The 22,871-nt window shown below is 40.7% G+C and overlaps 1 protein-coding gene across 4 annotated transcripts in view; it reads left to right on the top strand.

The window, feature by feature from the left end:
* The window catches only part of apba1a (amyloid beta (A4) precursor protein-binding, family A, member 1a), a 44,638-nt gene that overhangs the window by 4,829 nt on the left and 16,938 nt on the right, over positions 1–22,871 (top strand). For 3 of the 4 annotated variants that reach the window (XM_028458019.1, XM_028458017.1, XM_028458018.1), the window contains exons 2-6: positions 8,904–9,169; positions 11,836–12,844; positions 20,101–20,199; positions 20,288–20,327; positions 21,816–21,961. In XM_028458019.1, the coding sequence (XP_028313820.1) occupies positions 8,982–9,169; positions 11,836–12,844; positions 20,101–20,199; positions 20,288–20,327; positions 21,816–21,961 (1,482 nt within the window). In that variant the 5' untranslated portion in view covers positions 8,904–8,981. Of the gene's footprint in view, positions 1–8,903; positions 9,170–11,835; positions 12,845–19,230; positions 19,312–20,100; positions 20,200–20,287; positions 20,328–21,815; positions 21,962–22,871 lie in introns of all 4 variants that reach the window. The other variant, XM_028458020.1, reaches the window with a different exon arrangement.

The following is a 22,871-nucleotide window of genomic DNA, read 5'->3' as shown; positions in this document are numbered from 1 at the left end:
GAATAATTGTATGAACCTTGGCCAGGTGTTTTCTTTTATTGTCATGTTCATAATTCCAATGATCACTTTTATTGCAACATGTATAGAACAGGAGATATAAAATGTACCGACACTCTTTAATTATAACCATATATTTTAGATATACTGTTATCCTGACATATAAATAACAGTAGTTTTCCCATAAATACCTAATATACTGTATATATAAGCCTCTACCTTCAAAATACATAATGCACCTAATTTTTGCAAAACAAAATGCATAATTTGTGTTTTTCTCATTGAAGAGTTTTTACAAAAAGGGCAACAACAACAACAACAAAAAATGTATAAAAATTAAATGATAAACTTTGTGTTTATGGTTAGGTCTGAAGTTGTTGAAAAGATCTGATGTGAAAAAATATTTACATTTGAAGACCCTTTTTTGAAGGGTACCGTTTTGGTCCCTGAGCTCAAAGAATGTAGGTTTGTTTTTTGTTTTTTTTTTTCAATAAATGCTCATAGCTCGAAAAGTAATAATGCCTCAAAATCAATGTTCCTATCAATTATTGACCTAGTCAATGCTGTAATACGCACGTACACCGAGGAGGTTTTTTCCTGCTTTTATACTTCCCCAATAGGGAAGTCAGTTTAAAACCTGCTTTTTCCCCCGCACCTCTCCTCCTGTTGTTCTCCCACTTTTCATCTAAATACTCCCATTCCCATGGCGACCCACAGTTCTCCTGTCCTCCCATGTTATATGTGATTGTCTTTTCATGTTTCTTTGGACGGGATGTAACTGAAAACTTTATACAGCACTTTGTGATTTTTATCTGTGAAAAGCGCTTTATAAATAAAATGTACTTACTTATTTACTTATTAATAACTTCATACCAAATATTCCACTTTGCACCTTATTCTTTGGGGGAAATGCATTTGTTTGCGTGTGTTTTTCTCATTGAAAGAAAACTGTGTTTTTGTGACAGAAACAATGTAAAAACTTTTTAAAAAATATAGAAATTTAATGAAAACTTAAAAGTGCAAAAACGGGGAAATTTTTTATGACATATTTAAAAACTGGTTTATGAAGGGTAACGTTTAGGTACCTAAGCTCAAAAAGTGTTTTTTTTTTTAAAGATGCCCTGAGAGTTAATGGCTCCTTGTTTTTGCAAGAAAGTTTCAGGAAAAATTTGTCAAGACAGAGAGTGAGGATAATTCAGAGGAACGTCATTCTTTTTTTATGGTTTTGCTGTAACTTTTTATGAAATGTCTCATGGTATTACATTAAAGGCTAGACTGCAATTTCCTAAGTTTACGGTTCTGATTTTTACGTGTTTTCACTTTATTTTTACCCTGATTTTCTGCAAAAAAGATAGACAGTGATTTTGCTGGACAGCATTTTTGTTCTGGATTGTTTTTGGTGTTCCCAGTGATATGACGTCACTCTAGGAGACTTTACTTTTTTGTTGTATTTGGGTGTTTGTTTACTTGGAAATTCACAAATTCAACATTTGCTATTGTTTTGGAACAACTTTACAATCTGTGAAACTCCAGAAATGACACTTTTGCACAACTTTTGGATGAAATACACTTACAGATTTAAAAATGTTAGAGATCATCACTGTCAGCTTCAAGTTTTTTTTGTAAAAAAAAAAAACGTAAGTAGCAAAAGTACAATTAAAAGTGAACAAAACAGAACATTTTTGTAGTGGAAATTAAGTGCATTGTTAAACCCCAAAAAAGACTGATTTATCCCTAACTTAAGCCACCAGACGGACTTAAACGGACTTGATTTTATATAGCGCTTTATCACCACACTGAAGCAGTCTCTTTACATATCAGCTCATTCACCCAATGAGCGTGTCAGCGCACTGTTTAAGGGAGAGTAAAGGTTCCTTAGGAGAGCTCCTCTTCTCTGCTTCATTGTCTACTACCACACCTCAGAGTTGGAACTGTTGCTCCCTATGATCATAAATAATTTTTCCGGTCACAATTATTTTCATCCTCTTTCTATAAACAAAAGAGGGTTACATCCACATCTTTAATTTTTCCTGATTATTTAGAGCAACCAAAACAGCACAAGTTGTCATTTTGACTGAAAAAGCTGTTAAATGATATAAAAAGCTGCTAAATGATGTAAATAAAACTGTTTAATGATGCAAAAAGCTGCTAAATGATCTAAAATCAGACTGAACGCTTCGCTCCAATAGAAAACAATGGGATGTTTACAGGCAGTGGGGCTGTGACATCATCAATCACATGATTTCAAGATTACCATAACCACCTGTCAACATTGAGCTGTTGACTCTGAGATAACCTATGACATTATCACAAGTTCCACAGTGTGGATGGGAAAATTAATGGGATGTATATATATATCCATATTTTCTTTTGGTAACCAGAACATCACCAAAATTGAATCACACATTCCTGGTCCCATTTATCAATTTTCCTGAAAATGTCATCCAAATCCGTTCATAACTTTTCAAGTTATCTTTCTAACAGACAGAATGACTGACAGACTGACAGATAAATGGAGGGTAAAACATAACCTTAGCCCTCTGCGTGAAGCATCACTCCACTCTGCTTCTTTATTCTTTATTTATATTTTCTTCAGGGTTTGTTGTCCTGTCACATGGTAAACTGGTTTACAGTGAGCGCCTTGAGCCTTGTATGACATGTTGTTATAACGTCCTAAAGATGTACCTGTTTCTTTAAGAAATGTAAAGATTTACTTAATACTCTAGCAACAAATTAATTGTAAAGCAACACATGACGTGTGTTTATTCATGGTGCAGAACACGTAGCATCTATCGATTGGTTTGTGAGGAGGATACATTAGGCATTTGGGAAAAAGAGCTAATAATACAGTCCCCTTCAAAAGTATTGGAACGACAAGGTCAATTCCTTAGTTTTTGTTTTATACTGAAGACATTTTGGGTTTCAGATCAAAATATGAATATGAGACAAAACCAGCTTTTATTTCATGGTATTTACATCCAGATGTGGTAAACACCGAACACCTTTTGTTTGAACACACCCACTTTTCAAGTGAGCAAAAGTATTGGAACATGTGACTGATGGTGTTTCTAGCTGCTCAGGTCTTTCCTTGTACATCATTAGCATTAACTAGGAATCGACCAATATGGGTTTTTTTTTAGAGCCGATACCAATTTTTTTCCATCAGCCTTAGCCGATGAGCAATACGGACTGCCAATTTTCTTGAGCCGATACTACTTTTGCTCCTTGAATTTACATCATAAAAATTACACAAAGATGATAACAAATGGTACAATCTCAATTTTTTAAAAAAAGAACATTTATTGAAATTAAAAAAGGTGAGGTAGAACGACACCAAGTAAAAGATACTTAACAAATAATAAAAACAGGTGATGTAGAACAAGAACAAGTAAAAAATAGAGTGAGACATATCATGAAATATTATGAAAGAAAACTGTTCGTCCTTGTCTTGAAAATAGCTTTGACAAAAGTTGGCCTGACTGAAGATATATTTTATTAACAGAATTATTGAGTATAAATATATATAATTATAGTATTAAACACAAAAATAAACCATGAATAATAATCCATTCTAACACAATCCCAGAACATAAATTAACAGAGGAAAATAACATAATGTCAGATGCACAATAAGCAACAAACTGTTCAAGCTTCTGTTCTAAATTACATCAACATTAACAAGAATAAATATTGAAACAAGTAGTAAACTGTTTCTCAAAGTTTTAAAAGTTCTAGCGCAGCGCTGAGTGAGAAACAGAGAGGGACACACACACACACACATACGCACACACACCAAACCTCCAGCCAGCTGCTCGTTAAATACAACTACGACAACAACGGAACAACGTCAGCTAAGTTAAACAGTTAAAAGATGCTTTGAAAGTTTCAAACTTGCCGTTGGGGTTCGTTCACGCTCTGCTAGTCGGGGGAGGGGCTCTGCAGCCTCTGTCTCCAGCAACACAGAGCAGCCTGTGGCAGCCGCTCTGTATATAAAGGGGATCGGCGAATGCAGCAGCGCGCATCGGCCCATGCCAATACACGTAAAACACGCAAATATCGGCCGATTAAATTGGTCGATCACTAGCTTAAACATTAAATAATTGTTGTTTTTGGCTTTGGGTTTCACCTGTGAAAACTGCATTTGCTGTTAAGCAAACATGAAGACCAAAGAGCTGTTTATGGGAGAAAAACAAACCATTTTGAAACTGAGAGAAGAGGGAAAATCAATCAGAGCTATTGCACAAACATTGGGCATAGACAATACAACAATTTGGAATGTCTGGTGTACTGAGCAACAGACATCAAACATGTCGGCCAAGGTATCAACAGCAGTTGATGACAGAAACATTGTCAGAGCTGTGCAGAAACACCCAAAGACAACAATCATTGACATCACTAACCCTACCTCCACAGGGCAGGGGTGATGGTATCACAATCCACTGTTTGAAGAAGATTTCGAGAGAAGAAATATAGAGACCCTACCACAAGATGCAAACCACTCATCAGCACAAAGAGTCAGAAGGCCAGATTGGATTTAGCAAAGAAGTAGAGATGATCCACAAAAGTTTAGAACAAAGTTTTATGGGCTGATGAGATCAAGATGAACCTCTACCAAAGTGATGGAAAGGCCAAAGTATGGAGAAAGAAAGGATCTGCTAATGATCCAAAACACACAAGCTCATCTGTGAAGCATGGTGGAGGTAATGTCATGGCTTGGGCTTACATGGCTGCTTCTGGAACGGGCTCACTCGTCTTTATTGATGATGTAACTCATGATGGTAGCAGCAGAATGAATTCTGAAGTCTACAAAACCGTTTTGTCTGGAAATTTACAAAAAAATACATCCAATCTAACCAGGAGAAGCTTCCAACTTCACTGCCAACACAACAAAGGACTTCATCAGGGGGAAAAGTAGAAGGTCTTAGACTGACCAAGTCAATCACTGGACCTTCACACAATAGAACATTTTACCTCCTGAAGAGGAGACTGAAGAGGAGAAACCCCCAAAAACAAACATGAAGTGAAAGAGGCTGCAGTAAAGGTCTGGAAAAGCATTTCACATGAAGAATGCAAGCCCTGCGATGGACTGGCGCCCTGTACCCCCGGGTGTACCCCCGCGCAGCGCCCAATGAGAGCCGGAGATTGGCACCGGCAGACCCTCACGACCCTGACAGACAGGAGTAAGTGGGTCTAAAAATGGATGGATGAAGAATGCAACAGTTTAGTAAAGTCAATGTGTCACAGACTTGATGCACTTATTGTAAGTAAAAGTTATGCCACCAAATTAAATGTTATTAACTTTAAGTTCATTTAATAATGTCTGTTCCAATACTTTTGCTCAGTTGAAAAGTGGGTGTGTTCAAACCAAAGGTGTTCTGTGTTTAACACGTCGAGATATAAATACCATGAAAGAAAAGCTGGAATTCTGAACATATTCATGTTTTGATCTAAAACCCAAATGTCTTCAGTAAAAAACACAAACAAAGGAATTGACCTTGGTGTTCCAACACTTTTGGAGGAGACTGTAAATTAGTTTCTTATTAGTTATTAGTTTTTTAAACAACACTAATAGTGTTTGGTTGCTCTGTACTTGTTAGTCAGTGAGACGATAATAACTCTACATGATACATATCACACTTAGTGTATGATTCTCTCTTTGAACAGGAGGCTGTAGTTAAATATAACCTGTACATGACACATAAGGAGGCGTCACACACACTGTGGGAGCTTTTAGTTTATTGTCTGTTGGTTTCCTTTCATTTGTTTCATTTATTCTTCTATAACTTTACAGCTTCCTTCACATGTCAGATGTCCTCAGGCTATGAATCTGACCATATCAGAGGTGTATAGAGTACTAGTATATTTACTCAAGTAGAAATACTGTTACTTGATTGAAATTGTACTCAAGTAGAAGTACAAGTCATACATAAAATACCCAAGTACAAGTAAAAAGTAGTTCAATTAAATAGTACTCACAACTATTTAACAAGATTTATTGTTTTTCACTATTGTTTGCCACATTTTGCCCATTTAAGCTACCTTTTCACGTTACGTACCATCTGGTTCCTCTTTATTTGACGTTTTTGGCCACTCTTAACTGCTTTTAACCTGTTATAATCACTTTTCACTCTTCTTGCCATGTTTTTGCCACTTTTGGATTTACATACAGTAAACGTCTGATGTAGAAACTTAAAAAGAAAGAGATGAAATCTACCACAATTTAATTTATTTCCACAAAGACATTTGTATAAAATAAAAGGTTTGTTAAAATGTACAATTCTTTTTTAAAATAAAATTAAAAAAACACCAAGAAAGTCATTTCAAAATTTTAAAAAATGTATCAGAATCTAAGTATAGATACATTTATGAACTCTAAAACAGTGCCATGTGGGTAACAACATAATAGGTAGAAACCACGACCTGAACCATTAAAAGTGGCTTTGATCAGAAATGACACGACTAAGAACATATGGATTATGTTCAATGTGCCACAAATACACAGTCGGCACTTTAGATTTAGATTTTTGTACATTGTTTGTTTCTCTTGTGTTTAGTATAGATGAACTATTTTTGTTGTATTTTTGTTATTTACAGTGTGGCAGTTTTATTTCTGGCTCAGTGCTTTGTTTTATCAGTATTTATTTTGTGATTTCTCTTTTGTCATGTTGTATTCTCTATGTATTTTAATACCTTTTACATTCTAAGTTGCCTTTTAAAATCTGTCCAAGGACACCAGATGAAAACTAGCCTCATTTGGCTCAATCTGTCTCTTTAAATAATCAATACATTCAAATTCAAGAGAAGCAGAAATTAAAAAATATATAGTTTATTCAGTAACGGTTGGGTGTAGAAATGTAACAAATTACTTCTTTTAAAACGTACTTAAGTACAAGTAAAAAAGTAAAAGTACCCATAAAACCATATTACATTATGTACCATATACACCACAAGCACCACGGTGGTGAAGAGGCAAAAATGTGTGATTATGACGATGTTTGGGGTTATTTTTAATGTTGTACGTTGTTTAGATTTCAGACTTGTAAATATTAATATCTTATTTGATAAGAGACAGAAATGAAACCTTGTGTGCTGACGTGCTTCCAAAGATGGATTCTTCATCTGTGGTGTTAAAGGCCAAACACAGACACACTTGTGAAGGTGACGGCACACTCCCCCCCTCACCCCCTACACCCCCCCCCAGAGAGGTCACCTCTTCATCTGCCCTCCCACTGAGAGCAATTACGCAGTGGTTTCCATGACAACCAGTCCTGACTCTGCTGGGGAGAGGCTGAGAGGAGGAATAATGATGTGCTGCTGTCCTGCAAAACAACGCAGCCTCTCTACTAGCAGAGCCACAGCCACAGCGTGGACCGCAGCCACAGCAGAGGTGTGCCCTGACGGTGCTCTGCCATCCCATAATGATCGCTACAGGAACATCTCTGCCGATTAGCCAGCGTTTGTACATCAGTGTAGCAAATATATCCCTGGAAAGGACAGCTTTGATCAGCACTAAATGACTACATCAGTTAAACACATTTATTTATCTAATTTAAACATTTATCTTTGTTCTCTGGGTTGTTCATCTCCTCTCGGTGCAATCGTGAAAGAACTTTTCCTGATGTTGCGTTGGTCACCTGATAATGCATTAGCATTAGCTTCACGTACCGCTGACAGTCTCAGTGCTGCATGGAAATGAATGAATGTAAGCTTTAAGTCATTAGCTTGTTTAACCCTTTGGTCCCACTCTCAGGTTTGTCACATTAATGGGATTTTTATGCTAAACTATCAAAAAAATATAATATATCATCACAATTTGCATTTTTCACCTCACTGCAGGAAATAAAATCAAATCTAGAAAGCCATGTGCTCCGTGGGCTGATTAAGAGGTTTTTTTTAAATTATATTCAGCTCTATCAGGATTCACGCCAGCGCTGCCAATGCTGTGATTTTAATCCCCTACACAGCAATGTTGGCCTCTACACTGTGATTTTAATCCCCTACAATGTGATTTTAATCTCGTATGCTGTGATTTTAATCTCATTGCTGTGATTTTAATCTCATTGCTGTTATTTTAATCTCATATGCTGTGATTTTAATCTCATTGCTGTTATTTTAATCTCATATGCTGTGATTTTAATCTCATATGCTGTGATTTTGATCCCCTACACTCCGATGTAGACCCCTACGCTGTGATCTTTATCCCCTACATAGCGATGTTGGCCCCTACGCTGTGATTTTAATCCGCTACGCTGTGATTTTAATCCCCTATACTGTGATTTTAATCCCCTCTGCAGATTAGTAGAACCCCTTCGTCATTCCTATTCAGTAACCTTTTTTCTTTTATTTACATGTTGTTAACATGTTCTCCTCTGAAATCTCCTACAGCTTGAGAATGTCAACCTGTACATTTAACACACACTAAATATCAATTTTGTGCATTACAATTATTGTATATCAGAAAATATATTCACCTCAATTTTTAGTAATGTGCATAACATGTTAGTAACATTTTAGTAGGATATTAAGGCTGTATTTCAACCAGCATGGCACTGTTTTAGAGTTAATAATTGTAGCTATACTTAAAGCCTGAGAATTTAATTAAATTATAATTATGAATTTAATTAATTGGTGTTGTTTTATTTAAAACAATAATTGTACATCTTGACAAACCTTTTATTTTATACAAATGTATTTGTGGAAAATGAATTAAGTTCCAAATGTGCAAGATTGTGTCTCGTCCTTTTTAGGTTTCTACATGAGATGTTTACTGAGCTCCTTGTGAATCCTCACTCTCCTAAAATGATTTATTGAATATGATTTATCATATATTAGGTAATAAAATGCATTATAACCACAGGTCAAACATCCTGTCATGTTTTGTTTTGTGTTGTTTTTCTCTCCTGTAGTTCACTGATGATGGATAAAACCTGTTTCTGAAGCACATTGGACCTGCAGCACATCCCACCACCAAACCCCCCCAGGAGATGGAGCTCGGTCAGGAGGTGATGGAGGAGACCGACGCCCCCCAGCATCATCGTCCCAACAACAGCCGCTCCCGTCCCTATGGCAACCAGGAGCCACGCTACAGGCGTAGCGACGCCTCAGCCGAGGGCAGCGCTGACGTGGATGCCCCCCCACAGGCCCAGCCTATCCCCCGGCCCGCCGTCAGCAGGTACCAGGGTTGGCGTCAATTATAATTGATAATTAATTACAATTATGGCGTAATTAAATTATAATTGAGTTCAGATAATTGACTTTGTAATTGTAATTGCCATGAAATAATTATAATTCAACGCAAAACTGATGAACCATGTGTAGAGTAGTATTAATAATTATTAAAATATGTTTCATATCAAGCTTTCCTACACCATTTTATAAAAATTTAAATCGAGGGGCATACTGGCTCAGACGCCTCCACCATAAATATTAAAACCTATATTTTTAACCAATAGATAGGAAATAAATGAGATGATTTTGTTTTTAGTGTATTTTACAGCTGATTTAGGACCTGTTATCATTAGAGATGCTAACAGAAAGCTAACACAAGAGGAAGGTCATATTTTAGGGGCTTATTTATTAAAGGCTCAGTAATTGTGATTAATCTTGATGATGTTAATGTTTTTATCCTATTTTATTATTCCATCCATCCATCCATCCATCCATCCATCCATCCATCTTCTTCCGCTTAGCCGTTTCCGGGTCGCGGGGGCAGCATCCTCAGTAGGGAGGCCCAGACTTCCCTCTCCCCGGCCACTTCCTCCAGCTCTTCCGGGGGGACCCCGAGACGTTCCCAGGCCAGCCGAGAGACATAGTCTCTCCAGCGTGTCCTGGGTCTTCCCCGGGGCCTCCTTCCGGAGGGACGTGCCCTGAACGCCTCACTAGGGAGGCGTCCAGGGGCATCCTAATTAGGTGCCCGAGCCACCTCATCTGGCTCTTCTCGATGCGGAGGAGCAGCGACTCTACTTTGAGCCCCTCCCAAATGACTGAGCTTCTCACCCTATCTCTAAGGGAGAGCCCAGCCACCCTACGGAGGAAACTTATTTCGGCCGCTTGTACCCGTGATCTTGTTCTTTCGGTCATGACCCAAAGCTCATGACCATAGGTGAGGGGTGGATCGTAGACCGACCTGTAAATAGAGAGCTTCGCTTTTTGGCTCAGCTCCCTTTTTACAATGATGGACCGGTGCAGACTCCGCATCACTGTAGACGCCGCACCAATCCGTCTGTCGATCTCTCACTCCATCCTTCCCTCACTCGTGAACAAGACCCCGAGGTACTTGAACTCCTCCACCTGGGGCAGAACCTCATCTCCAACCCGGAGAAGGCACTCCACCTTTTTCCGGTTGAGAACCATGGACTCGGATTTGGAGGTGCTGATTCTCATTTCGGCCGCTTCACACTCGGCTGCGAACTGATCCAGTGAGAGTTGAAGGTCATGGTATGTTGGAGCCAACAGGACCACATCATCTGCAAAAAGCAGTGATGCAATACTGAGGCACCTGAACCGGACCCCCCAACGCCCTGACTGCGCCTAGAAATTCTGTCCATAAAAGTTATGAACAGGAACGGTGACAAAGGGCAGCCCTGGCGGAGTCCAACCCTCACCGGAAATGATTTCGACTTACTGCCGGCAATGCGGACCAGACTCTGACTCCGGTCATACAGGGAACGAACAGCTCCTATCAGGAGGTTCGATACCCCATACTCCTTGGAGGACCCCCACAGGAATCCCCGAGGGACACGGTCAAATGCCTTTTCCAGGTCCACAAAACACATGTGGACTGGTTGGGCAAATTCCCATGACCCCTCAAGGACCCTGCTGAGGGTGTAGAGCTGGTCCACAGTTCCACGGCCAGGACGAAAACCACTTTGCTCCTCCTGAATCCGAGGTTCAACTATCCGGCGGACCCTCCTCTCCAGTACCCCTGAATAGACCTTACCGGGGGGGCTGAGGAGTGTGATCCTTCTATAATTGGAACACACCCTCCGGTCCCCCTTCTTAAAAAGGGGGACCACTACCCCGGTCTGCCAATCCAGAGGCACTGCCCCCGATGTCCACGCGATGTTGCAGTCGTGTCAGCCATGACAGCCCCACAACATCCAGGGCCTTGAGGAACTCCGGACGGATCTCATCCACCCCCGGGCCCTGCCACCGAGGAGCTTTTTAACCACGTCGGCAACCTCAGCCCCTCCAACACGCCTATTTTATTATTATAGTGTTTTTTTCCGTCACAGATTTCTGCACTTTACACCTCTTTCAGCGTTTGACTGATTTTGACCATTTAGATCTCAAAACGTTTAAAAAATTTGGTACAAGGGTGGTTGTACTTCTGTGATTTGTAGCTTTTGTCAAAAATATTTTTATCGATTTTTTTTTTTGTTGTTCAAAAATATTCCACGATAATATTAAGGAAATCCCTTTTCAAATTTGAACTTAAACTGTTCGGCCGTTCTTCAACCGATTTCAACCATTCGACTTTTGAAATGTTCAGCTGTCTCATGTCTTTCAAGGTTTATCATCAACTTTTTTTCTATCTTCAACTTTTTTTAGCCACAGTCCTTCAACTGCAGTGACTTTTCTGCTCCGATCCCGTTTTTAGCACGGATGGATGAATTCCATCCACGCAGCAGCTGCTTCCTCACTTACATTTTCTCAGGAAATGCAAATATTGTGGTTATAAATGAACTTTAGTAATTAAGAACATAATCGTAATTGACTTTCTGAGGATAAAAAATATTGTAATTTAATTGTAATTGAAAAAAAATGCTGGGCACTGTAATCCATGTGAACATGGATAATTGTAACTGAAATATGTAATTGTAACCCCAACCCTGGCAGGTACCGGCGGCAGGGGGACAACGAGGCCCGGGTCCGAGCCCAGCAGCAGCGGCACCGGCTGCGTCAGCAGAGGGAGGATGCCCGGGAGAGGGACGACTGTACGTTAGCACGTTCTGCTAGCACGGAGAGCGGCTTCCACGCTCACACGGACCGACCCGAGGGTGACGTCATGGCTCTGCCTGAGGACGAACCCGACCGCTACGGGGTCCAATTACGACCTGAGGCCGAGCAGCAGCACCTTTATCCACAGAGCCAGTCCGCTCCAGGAGGGGCGGGGGAACAGAATGTGGGATACTCCAACTACGTGTACCCCCCAGCATCCAGCCTCTGTAGGGATGCTGATGCTGATGCTGATGCTGATGCTGATGCTGATGCTGATGCTGATGCTGATGCTGGACTTGAAGCGTACTCCGAGCCCTACGACATCTACTCCCTCTCAGAGCACGTTTATGAGGAGATCTGTGACCCACCTTCAACCGTCCCGTCTAACACGTGTGGGTCTGAGGAGAACCAGTCTGTCCTTCTGCAGGGCCGAGCTGTGGGTGTGGGTGCAGACTACCAGCAGCAGGAGGCGGTGGGATCCCGTCTGAGACACTACGACGAGCGCTCGGACGGAGAGTCTGACAGCCCGGAGAAGGAGGCGGAGTTTGCGCCGTATCCTCGGTCCGACAGCTGTGAGCAGGAGGAAAATGACACCAGTGGTACCAGTGGTTCTGGTGGTGCTGATGCAGAGCTCAGAGACAGTCTCAGTGCACAGAGTGTTATAAACAGCACTGAGAGGCAGACTGAGGGCAGCTCAGAGGATTCTACAGCAGACAGGAGCAGTCAGGAGAAAAGAGACGCCATATCACTAGCTATCAAAGACATAAAGGAGGCCATAGAGGAGGTGAAGACCAGAGCAGTCAGATCTCCTTACACCCCCGACGAGCCAAAAGAACCCATCTGGGTGATGAGACAGGACCTGAGCCCTACAGCTGAGTGTGACCTCCAGCCATCACCAGGAGGCGATGTAAGTGTTCTCAGTTACAAACACTAACACATCATTCCCAGGGTCACTACTGTTGGTTTGTGGGTAGAGGTGGACTGGCCGTCTGGCATACTGGACAACGTCTCGATGGGCCAGTCCGGTCCACTACGTTTTTTGTTTTTTTTTTCTTACAAATGAGTGGAGGCAGACATGGTTACAGGTGGCCAAAAATGGTCCAAAAGTGGCAAAAACGTGGCAAGGAGTGAAAAGTGATTAAAATAGGCCAAAAGCAGTTAAGAGTGGCCAAAAATGGCAAATAAAGAGGAACCAGATGGTAACGTCAAAAGGTAGCTTAAATGGGCAAAATGTGGCAAACAATAGTTAAAAAGGGCAAAAATGTAAGAAAAAAATGAATAAAGTGGTATTTATTGGGCAAAAGTTAGCTTATTTGGATGAAAAGTGGCCAAAAACTTAAAGAAAAGACAAAAATGGGATAAAAGTGTCAAAAAGAACTTGCAAAAATGGACAAAAATAGGGAAAAATGGATATTTATTGGCAATAGGTAGCTAAAGTATGAAAAAAGACAAGGAAGGAAGTTGCAAAATGGTCAAAGGAAATCGGTAAAAAGGGATTAAAACTTTCCCCTTTTAAGGTTTTCTGTGGGAACAATAATTAAAATTGAGACATACAGAACAACACGTTGAGCATCACTGACTTAATAACAGCTTCCACATGGTGTCACTGATAATGTAGTGGGCTGGTCTGGATAGAAAATGTTTGTTTATTGTTATTTAATGAATTAAATATATAGAACGTCTCCAGATTCACACCAACCACAATGTGTGTAACATATACAATAATTGATGATAAAATGAGGCCGGCGGCCGCTTTCTGCTTCATTTTAGCTGCAGTACCAAAACATGAACTGATGAAATCCAAAATGCAGCTTGAAATGTTCAGAACCTCCTGTTACTTAAAGAATGAGAGCGTAAAGTAGCTCAAATTAAGCAGTTATTATTATTTATGATGTTCTACATGATATATGATACAACACTGGATAAATGTGCTTTAATATGTGAAATACACTTTAACATGGAGGGATAGACTTGCTGTAAATCACTAAGTTAGACACAGGTAGGATAGAATAAAATGATACATAAGGATGAAAAGCATTTAAAAGTCCAACAACTTTATTCCACCTTCACTGAACGCTGAATGCATGCACACTCCCGGCTGCTGGTGGATGCTGATTTTGTCAGGGAGGGAGGAACAGATTGGAACAACAACCGCTCAATCCACTGCTTTATATCCAGACAAGCGCACACTGAGTGCAGTGTTTGCTGGTTCTCTGTTCCAGTTACTTGTTTTCTCTGTGCATCACTACAAACAACAGACTAATGAGTCCACGGAGCACCCGCAGTGTCCGCCATGTTGTAAACAACTTTTAGGTTTGTGGGGACCAGTTAACTCCAGCCAGGGATGTAGAAGTAGATCCTCTAAGGTTGGACGTTGATTTGGGTCCAAGGCCAGACACTGGCTCAAGAAGTCATTACATTCCATCGATACATTTTCTAGCACCTCTTTGTCTTCTTCCATGTACACCGATGTATCGAAACTGTCCATGGTACAGATAATATACAGCATGACTCCAATTTGCCATACCGTCGTAGCCTCGGCCTTGTAAGTTTCCTCACGAATATGTTCTGGTGGTCCATATACTGGAGTTCCATAGAAGTACCTGAAGGGCTCGTTTTCTATGAAATCCCCACATCCGAAGTCGATGACTCGGACTTCAGGAGTTCCTTTGTTCCTATTAACCAGGATGTTATTCAGCTTCAAGTCCCGGTGGAAGACGCCATTTTTGTGCATTAGCAATGCGGCGTTTTTTGGGAACGCCGTCATCTTTTTAGAGCAGATGGACTGTGTCTAAACAAGGCTGGATTAAAACTCTTCACATCCAACTTGTTTTACTTCACCAGTCACACTGCTATCAGTCCTGATCAAGACAGAGGACAACATGTACCATCGGAGAGCAAAACAACAAGGAAAGAACATGGAGTCAATGAGCTTCCAGCAAGAAATCAAAAAAAACAAATTGAAGAGGTCAACCCAACCCCCACATCTCAGGACCCACCTGCTTCACCCCAAAATTCACCTACTTCCACCTCATCCAGCTTCTCTCCTACCCCTGCCTTCCTGGATTTAACTGCCCAGATGAACGAGCTGGTTCTGGCTGGCACAAGACTAACACCCCACCCTTTACCCCACCATGGTCCCATCTTATCTCCTCTAATGAACCAATCTGCACCACCCATCCCTCCTCGATGATACCAGGCCAAGGATCACTCTTCTCCTCAGGCCAGCTGTGTTCAAATTAGAGCGACACAGGTCTGATGTGTGCTGGGTCTAGACTGCAATAGCTCTATTTTTAGGAACAACCAGAAAAAGTCAGGGCCTTATGGAGTTAATGCAGCTTCTTTAATTCCTGTGGTGACAGGTAACACAGGTAAAATTGTGAAATTAAAGAAAAGCAAAAAGCTTTATAGAGATAAAAATTTGACTCCTATAACATGTCATCCAAAAAGTCCACCAATGTCTCCAGTAAAGTCTTTAAAATGAGCTCTTCTTCATGTTAGATCTCTTGTTAACAATTTTAAATGTTCTTATTGATTTTAAACAATTGAATGTTTTATCATGTAAAGCACATTGAGTTGCCTTGTGTATGAAATGCGCTATACAAATAAATTTGCCTTGCCTAAAGTGATGTCAGAAAAAGGGGAATTTCTCTGTAACATTAGACATTAAACATTGAATGTTGGCAAAATGACAGAGGATTTTATATAAAACCTCAACACAAGTGCAAAAAGTAGAGGTAAGAAGATTTGGCAGTTTTTATGGGTGTCACTGTCACCCACATAGTCAGCACTGCTGCTCATCACCTTTAAAATGTGGCATCATTTAAAAAGGAAATAAACAGACTTTCTAACGATATAAAGTTTATTTCCAAGAATCATTGTTACAAAAAATCTAATACATGAACACATTTCCTTACTTTTTCTGCTAACGATTATTTATTTTTATTCTTACCTATTAATAAGACCATCAGTATCATTCACACTTTAAAAGCTTGAAATAAATTTGTATCCCCATTGATATCAATAAAGTATACAGTATTCTGACGAGGAGCCTAGGGTGGTGGGGTTTGTGGCTCGGGGTCAGGGGGTCCAGGATAGAGGTGGCTCTGAGGGTAGCTACTGCTTGGGGGCAGCGCTTGGGTCCTGGGTTGCTGGATAGAAGGGGGATGCTGTGGGTTGCTCCGCTGGCTCAACTGGATGCTTTGGCTTTGTCCGCTGGGGCGCACCTTCACCGGGGATGTCGATGGCACGGTGGGCTGGGTCGGGCTCACTTGGGGGGACTTCATGGGACTGTGTGTGGTGTGGGGGGCGGAACTACGGGGCCGCTGTTCCGGTGGCTGGGGTTGTTTTTGATTGCCTGGAAGGTCTGTCCTGCTATCTGCGGAGTGATTGGTAAGCGCCTTTGGCTAGGGGTTGCTATACCACACCAGGTGTGTGCCATTGGTGTGCCTTCTTCTCGCGGTGGCGGCCGTAGGTCGGTCGCACGCCGGTGGGGGGCGTTACCCTATGGCTTGCGCTGTCCGAGGTGAGCGGTGGGGCCTGGGCTGCTGTCCTTACGCCGTCTGGAGAAGTGCAGTCCTGCTGGATGGTGGCCAATTTGTGGGCTGGGGTGGGGGGCTCTCCCCGGCTCTCACCCGGAGGCTCGCCCTTGGGGGTTCCCAGTCTCGGGGGGATGCCCTTGGGGTCCGGTTGGCTGAGCCCGCTGGCTGGGCCAATTTTGCCAGGGATCTTCCGGGCCTGGAATCTGCAGTTCTGCCGCCTCGGGGCTTTGCCTGCCGCATACCGTTATGACGGTCTGCCTAGGGCCGTTGGGGGGTTCCTGACTTTGACAATAACTAAGACTCATTGCACTGGCGGTATTGATGAAAGGTGATCTGGGGGGCTCGGCCGGTGCACCTGGGGGCCAGTTGGATGACTTGCAGCGTCCTCTTGGTGCCCCTGGCGGCTGGGGATATGGCCGTCGTCCTTGGGCGGGCTGCTACCTCTGTTCTGGTGTCTGCTGCCTCTGGGCCCGCCGGCAGGCGCCCACTGGCTGCCTATATGGCGCGACTCTCCCATCTTTCTGCTGACCTGGCTGCATCTTCAGGCCCTGGGCGGCACTTGGATTCGTAGAAGTGGCTCTTGCACAAACATTGGTCATGGATGCACTGGCATTGGGCTGTGGGATAAACTCGTACTGGTCTTAACCGTAGACACGTTAATCCCAAATACCAGTTTTAGGTATGACCACTCACTCCTTCCCTCTGTCCACAGCCACCACCATTACACTTAAGCACAACTACAACATCACATCTCATTCTCACTTTAAAGCCGTCAACAACCCACCCTTTCTATTTCCTACCCTGACTCCCTGTTCCCTTCTCCTTCACCTAGGTGTAACACTGCCCTCTCTTTTTACATCCTTCCTTTAATGAAGTGTTTCTTACCCTTCCTTAAGGAGGGCTGGTGATGGTCACAATTATGCAATAAAATAAATCAATTTATTTAATTACAATAGAAAAACATGCATTGCTGTCTTTAAAAGATTGCACTTCCTGTAGTGTTGACCTTTGACAGCATGTGCAGACAAAGTGAAAAATAAAATAAAAAAATCAATATACAGTACACATCCAAATGTATGGGTGCCAACATAACGAGTTTGGAATTGGTGGCCTAGTGGTTAAGGACGCTGGGCTTGTAATCTGAGGGTAGCCGGTTCAAGCCTCACCTGGGCCATCACTGTGGGATGTTGAGCATTTAACACCGAACTCCTCCCCTGGCGCCGCAAAATGGCTGCCCACTGCTCCTCAGGGATGGTTAAATGCAGGGGACAAATTCCATTAGTGTACTAACATTACATGGCCAACTAAAGGTGAAAGCCCCGATTAAATTTCGCCATTGATAGAGATTTTTCAATAAAGAAAAAAAAAACGAATCCACTATCAGTATAATAATTCATATTCCCTCCAAAATTTAGTAGAATCTTCCATTGTTTGGTTGAAATTTAGTCTAAATCTGTGTCATACTTTTTAAATAATCATGCTAACAAACAAACAAATAAATAAAAGCAGGTGAAAATATTACCGCCTTGGTGGAGGTAATGGAATTTGTTAGGTTAACAGGTCACACTTAGCCTGTTTCCACAGTAGGAGCCTGGGATACTCCAAACTTCTGCTCAATGACACAGATCATACAGAAGCCCGACTGGTGATAGGCCCGGCTGTACTCAGCAGGTAGTTGGCGAGGGGTGGGGTTTAGGTAAGATACTGCACCGTGGAGCTGAGGAAGTAGGTGTTCCTGAGGTTGTGGAGGCCACATCCCACTCTGTACACACACTCCCATTTCAAGGTGAGCTTGTTCCCCAGAAACAGCATCTTCTGAGGAGCAGGAATCCCATTGCTCTGATCCAAACCAATGTTCTCTGACGCTTGTCTCTTGATGAGGGTCGTCTCTGTGGCTTTTTGCCCCATAGCCCCCTCACTCCTTGGGTTAAGGGTCACATATTGTTTTTTTAGGCTGTCCAGCATGTATTAGAAACCTTTGAACTCTAAACAGGATCAGATGATGGGTTTTTTTGGAGCTGAACCTGAAAAAGTTCAGTTATATTGGAATGTGGAGATGAAAAAGCTTCTTATGAAGGCGCTCCAGCTGAAAGCTTCACCACTGACCTTCTCCACAGCCCCAGTGTTCACATCACTGGACTGATGACGATCCAGATTATTAGATCTGATCCTCATCCAATATTCAGTGTTTGGTTCCACACACAATACACACTGAATCACTGTCAGACAGACAGATTGAAGGACACACACACACACACACACACACACACACATCTCTGTGCGCTATAACTCCATCCTGCAGGTTTTCCAGCTCACTGAGGTGACGTGGGTAATCAGGCAATGACTTATTCAGTGATGGAGGGGGTGAGGCAGAGAGGAAGATATCAGGTAGGACGGGATCAATAATTCAGTTAGGATCATGTGACAGGTGATTAATGATATCACCCTGTCTACAGACAAATAAACATAATAAAGCAGAAAAAGTGGGTTTTAACATGACATTATCTAAAGGTTTCCCTCAGTGTGGCCACAGTAGTCATGTAAAATGACATGTGAGTAGGAGTCTGACAGGAAGACATGGTAGACCCCGCCCAATCACAGGGCTGTGATACCTGAGTGTCACCTGAGCTGTAGACTCCGCCCCCAACCCCCCACATTTGCCCTAGCAGCCTCAGTCTGTGTCTTTATTTTGGAAGTTCATCTGAAACAGGGCGTCCAACCCATCGCTATGGAGAACTTCTGGATGTATCAGGTAGAAAAGCTTGAGGAGCAACAGGCCAAGCAGGAGCAAGAACAGGAACAGCAGGAGAACACACAGCCAGATCCAGATGAGGTGTGGAAGCTCTGAGTCAGTGAACAGTGTGTTGACGTGTGGGTTGTTTGGTGGAAAGAGGCGTTCCGTAGATAAGTGAAAGATCATTTGCTGAGAAAGAAGTTGTGAAAGTTTGAAATTACTGCTTGCGAGTTTTTATTTCCGTAAATGCATAAAGTCAGCAAAATGATGGTCCATTGTTCTATGAATCTGTGATAACCACATGTATTTATTTATTCATCTGAATAATATCCACTGTTATCCAGGAAGCTTTTATTATTATAGTCACCTTAAAGATGGAAATACTTGTTCAAATCAGAAATAAAATGGGTGCAAAGTGACCAAAAATGGTGGAAAAGGTGGTGAAATGGGATTTTAAAAAAACCACAGAAATTGGTTAAAAGTAGAAAATTAGAGTGAACAGAAATGGAGAGAAAAAGTGTGAAAAAGGATGTAAAGTCTCAATATTGGAACAATTAGTTTAAACTGGCAGATAATGGACATGACAAGTCATAAATGTGGTTAAATTGGCAAAAATAAGCATAAAAGGCATTGAATTGTGATGTAGAAGTGTCAGAAATGGGAGTAATGTAGCAAAAATGCATGAAAAGGTGATGAAAATAGGTTAATTTTTACCAAAAACGTTAATGAAACCTATGATTGCAGGTTTGTGTTCTCCCAAACATCCATCCATCTCATATGCTCTGTACTGTAGAGAGGATAGGAGGAACTGGGACAGGATGGGATCACCTTAACAATATTTAGACTAACTTTAATCCGTGTGGTTCTCATTCTCTGCTCTTCCAACAGTCTCCTGGATCAGGATCTCCATCTCCTCCTGGAGCAGAATCATCCAGCAGACATCTGCTGCAGGACCACAGCTTGGAAACGTCTCCCTCTGAAAAAGAGGTGGGATTAACTCTTCTTTTTCTTCCACGTTTCACGTATTTTATTGTTTAATAAATGTAGTTGACATAAAGTTCTGTTGAATTGACAGTCGAGAAGAAGCCTGGCATCCTTTCCCACTTATGTAGAAGGTGAGTTTTTACTTTCAGTCTTTTTCTTTTATGGGAAGAAAGTATCGATTTTATAATCGATATAAAATCAACATTTCATTAGTTATTGAGGGTTTTAAACATGTTTAACATGACAGACCTCCGCTACAACCTCTTCTTTTTTAAATGTACATTTTGTGTGGGTTTTTTTCTGTTATTGTTATTTTATAAATTCCACATGGGATTTAACATTCTTTTTTAAAGCTTTGCTTTAACAAATACGGAGGAAATTTGTTTTTCACTTTTTCAATTAAAAGAAAATACTTGAAATTTTTAAATCCAGTGTCTTTTTTTTTTAAGGGGGAAAAAATTGGCATAGAAAATCAAGTTTTCAAAGTAAAAAGCTGGGATTTTGTTTTGAGGTAAAATCGTGCAGCCTTAGAGGAAAAATTGGTTTTTTAAGTCATAAATTGCCATCAAGACAAAAATAATAACAAAAAAACCCCAAAAAGCAAATAGTCATTCCATGTCATTTCAACACATTTTCAAGACTAAAATACCCCAAAAAGGACAAAATATATATATATAAAAAATTAAAATAATGTTTCTCTGGTGCAATTTTTACTATATTTTTTATGTTACTAGTGAAATACTAGTAAACACTAAATGATTATGAGACACTGAGGCTACAATGGCCTCATGTAAAGGACTTTCAATATTGGGAAGTGGTGAAATAACCCAAAGTTGGGGTTTAAAATAAAAAAGAAGAAGAAAAAAAGATTAATTTTCTTAACTTCCCACATGCAGTTATGGGCCAATAAAATAATAAAAAAAAGTTGTTTTTTTTCTTATTTCCAGAGTGTGTGAGCCTAGAACCAATGCATATTTGTGACTAATCATGAGTGATGTGAACAGTCTATGTTCATAGCTCTAAGCTGATCACATTACAGGGAGCTGAGACATATGCTAAGTAGTTTACTGAAGGCCCAAACATGTTCCAGACCCAAACACACACTGACTTTGTGACTATTTAGAGGAGCTGACATGTCCACCAGATAGGATGTATAGCAGATCTATTTCTATATTCTGAGAGAGTAGGTGGAGCTTATTACTATACCATATTTACCTTTCTATGTGATGGAGTTACAGACATATTGGAAGATGAACATGAAAGAATAATAAGGACTCACACAGTACCAACCCTCACTAAATTATCCATATCTCTTTAAGTATACATAAGATCAAACTAAACATGTACAGTGTGAATATTGATTATTAATGAACAATTGAGACTGAAGTGCATGGACCATTTGTTGAAATGATATGGAATGTCTCATTAATGTTTTTGGATCTAAATTGTTCTTCTAGTTGACAAAGTAATTTAATATCCATTTTATTTCTACATTTATTTGAATTAAAATGTATATTCAATTTGAATCCAAATTAACAGAACCTCAACAGTATAAACCAGCATCTTTAACTCGACATTCCATAGTCATGTGACACAGTGACCCTCTCTCACCCCTCCAGTACCCGGCCCATGTGACCCAGAGGACCTGATTGATGGCATCATATTTGCAGCGAATTACCTGGGCTCCACTCAGTTAATGTCCGACAAGACGCCGTCTAAAAACATCCGCATGATGCAGGCGCAGGAGGCCGTTAGTCGTATTAAGGTAACAACTCAGGGTCAGGTTGAGAATAATCAGCCTGAAGTTGAAGTGCAATGAGTGGCGTTTTGGTTTCTTTACCTTCATTTATGGAGGTAAAAAAAATAAAAAAAAATAAATATATATATATATATCCCATTTACTCATATTTTAGTCGAAAGGTGTAGAAATTATTAGAAATTACATATTAATGTAAGTGATATTTCTGTGGTGGACTGGCGCCTTGTCCAGGGTGTACCCCCACCTGGTGCCCAATGACAGCTGCAGATAGGCACCAGCAGACCCTCTGGACCCTGAAACGAAGTGCTTTTGAAATTGGATGAATGGATATTAGATATTTATATGAAATGTACTGACCAGGGTTGGGGTCAATTACATTTTTCAGTTACAATTACGTTTTCAATTACCCATGTTCAAATACATTTCAATTACGATTACAGTTACCAGCTTTTTTCCCATTACAATTAAATGACAATTATTTTTTTATCCTCAGAAGGTCAATTACAATTGCTAAATTAAAGTTCAATTACAATTAATCACAATTACTGAGCCTGAAATAAATAACCTAATAAAAGTTAACCTTTCTCTTGTGTTAGCTTTCTGTTAGCATCTTTTATGATAACAGGGCCTATATCAGCTGTAAAATACACTATAAACAAATATTTATCTTCTAATTTATTTCCTATCTATTGATTACTTTGTTAGGCTTCATAATCAATGAAAATATAGGTTTTAATATTTATTGTGTGGACGTCTGAGCCTTTTTTTGTGTCGGTATACCCCTATATTTCATTTTTCAGCTTGAAACATTTTTTAACAATTGTTAACTACATATGTGTAGAACTGTACATAGAACTGTAACATGGTTCCACGGTTTTGCATTAAATTATAATTCACAATTTTTAGAGAATTTTCA

This window comes from Gouania willdenowi, chromosome 9, assembly GCF_900634775.1.
Source record: "Gouania willdenowi chromosome 9, fGouWil2.1, whole genome shotgun sequence".
NCBI classification, from domain to species: Eukaryota; Metazoa; Chordata; class Actinopteri; order Blenniiformes; family Gobiesocidae; genus Gouania; species Gouania willdenowi.
The sequence above is the reverse complement of the archived record's forward strand: the minus strand, read 5'-3'. Positions and strand labels throughout refer to the sequence as shown.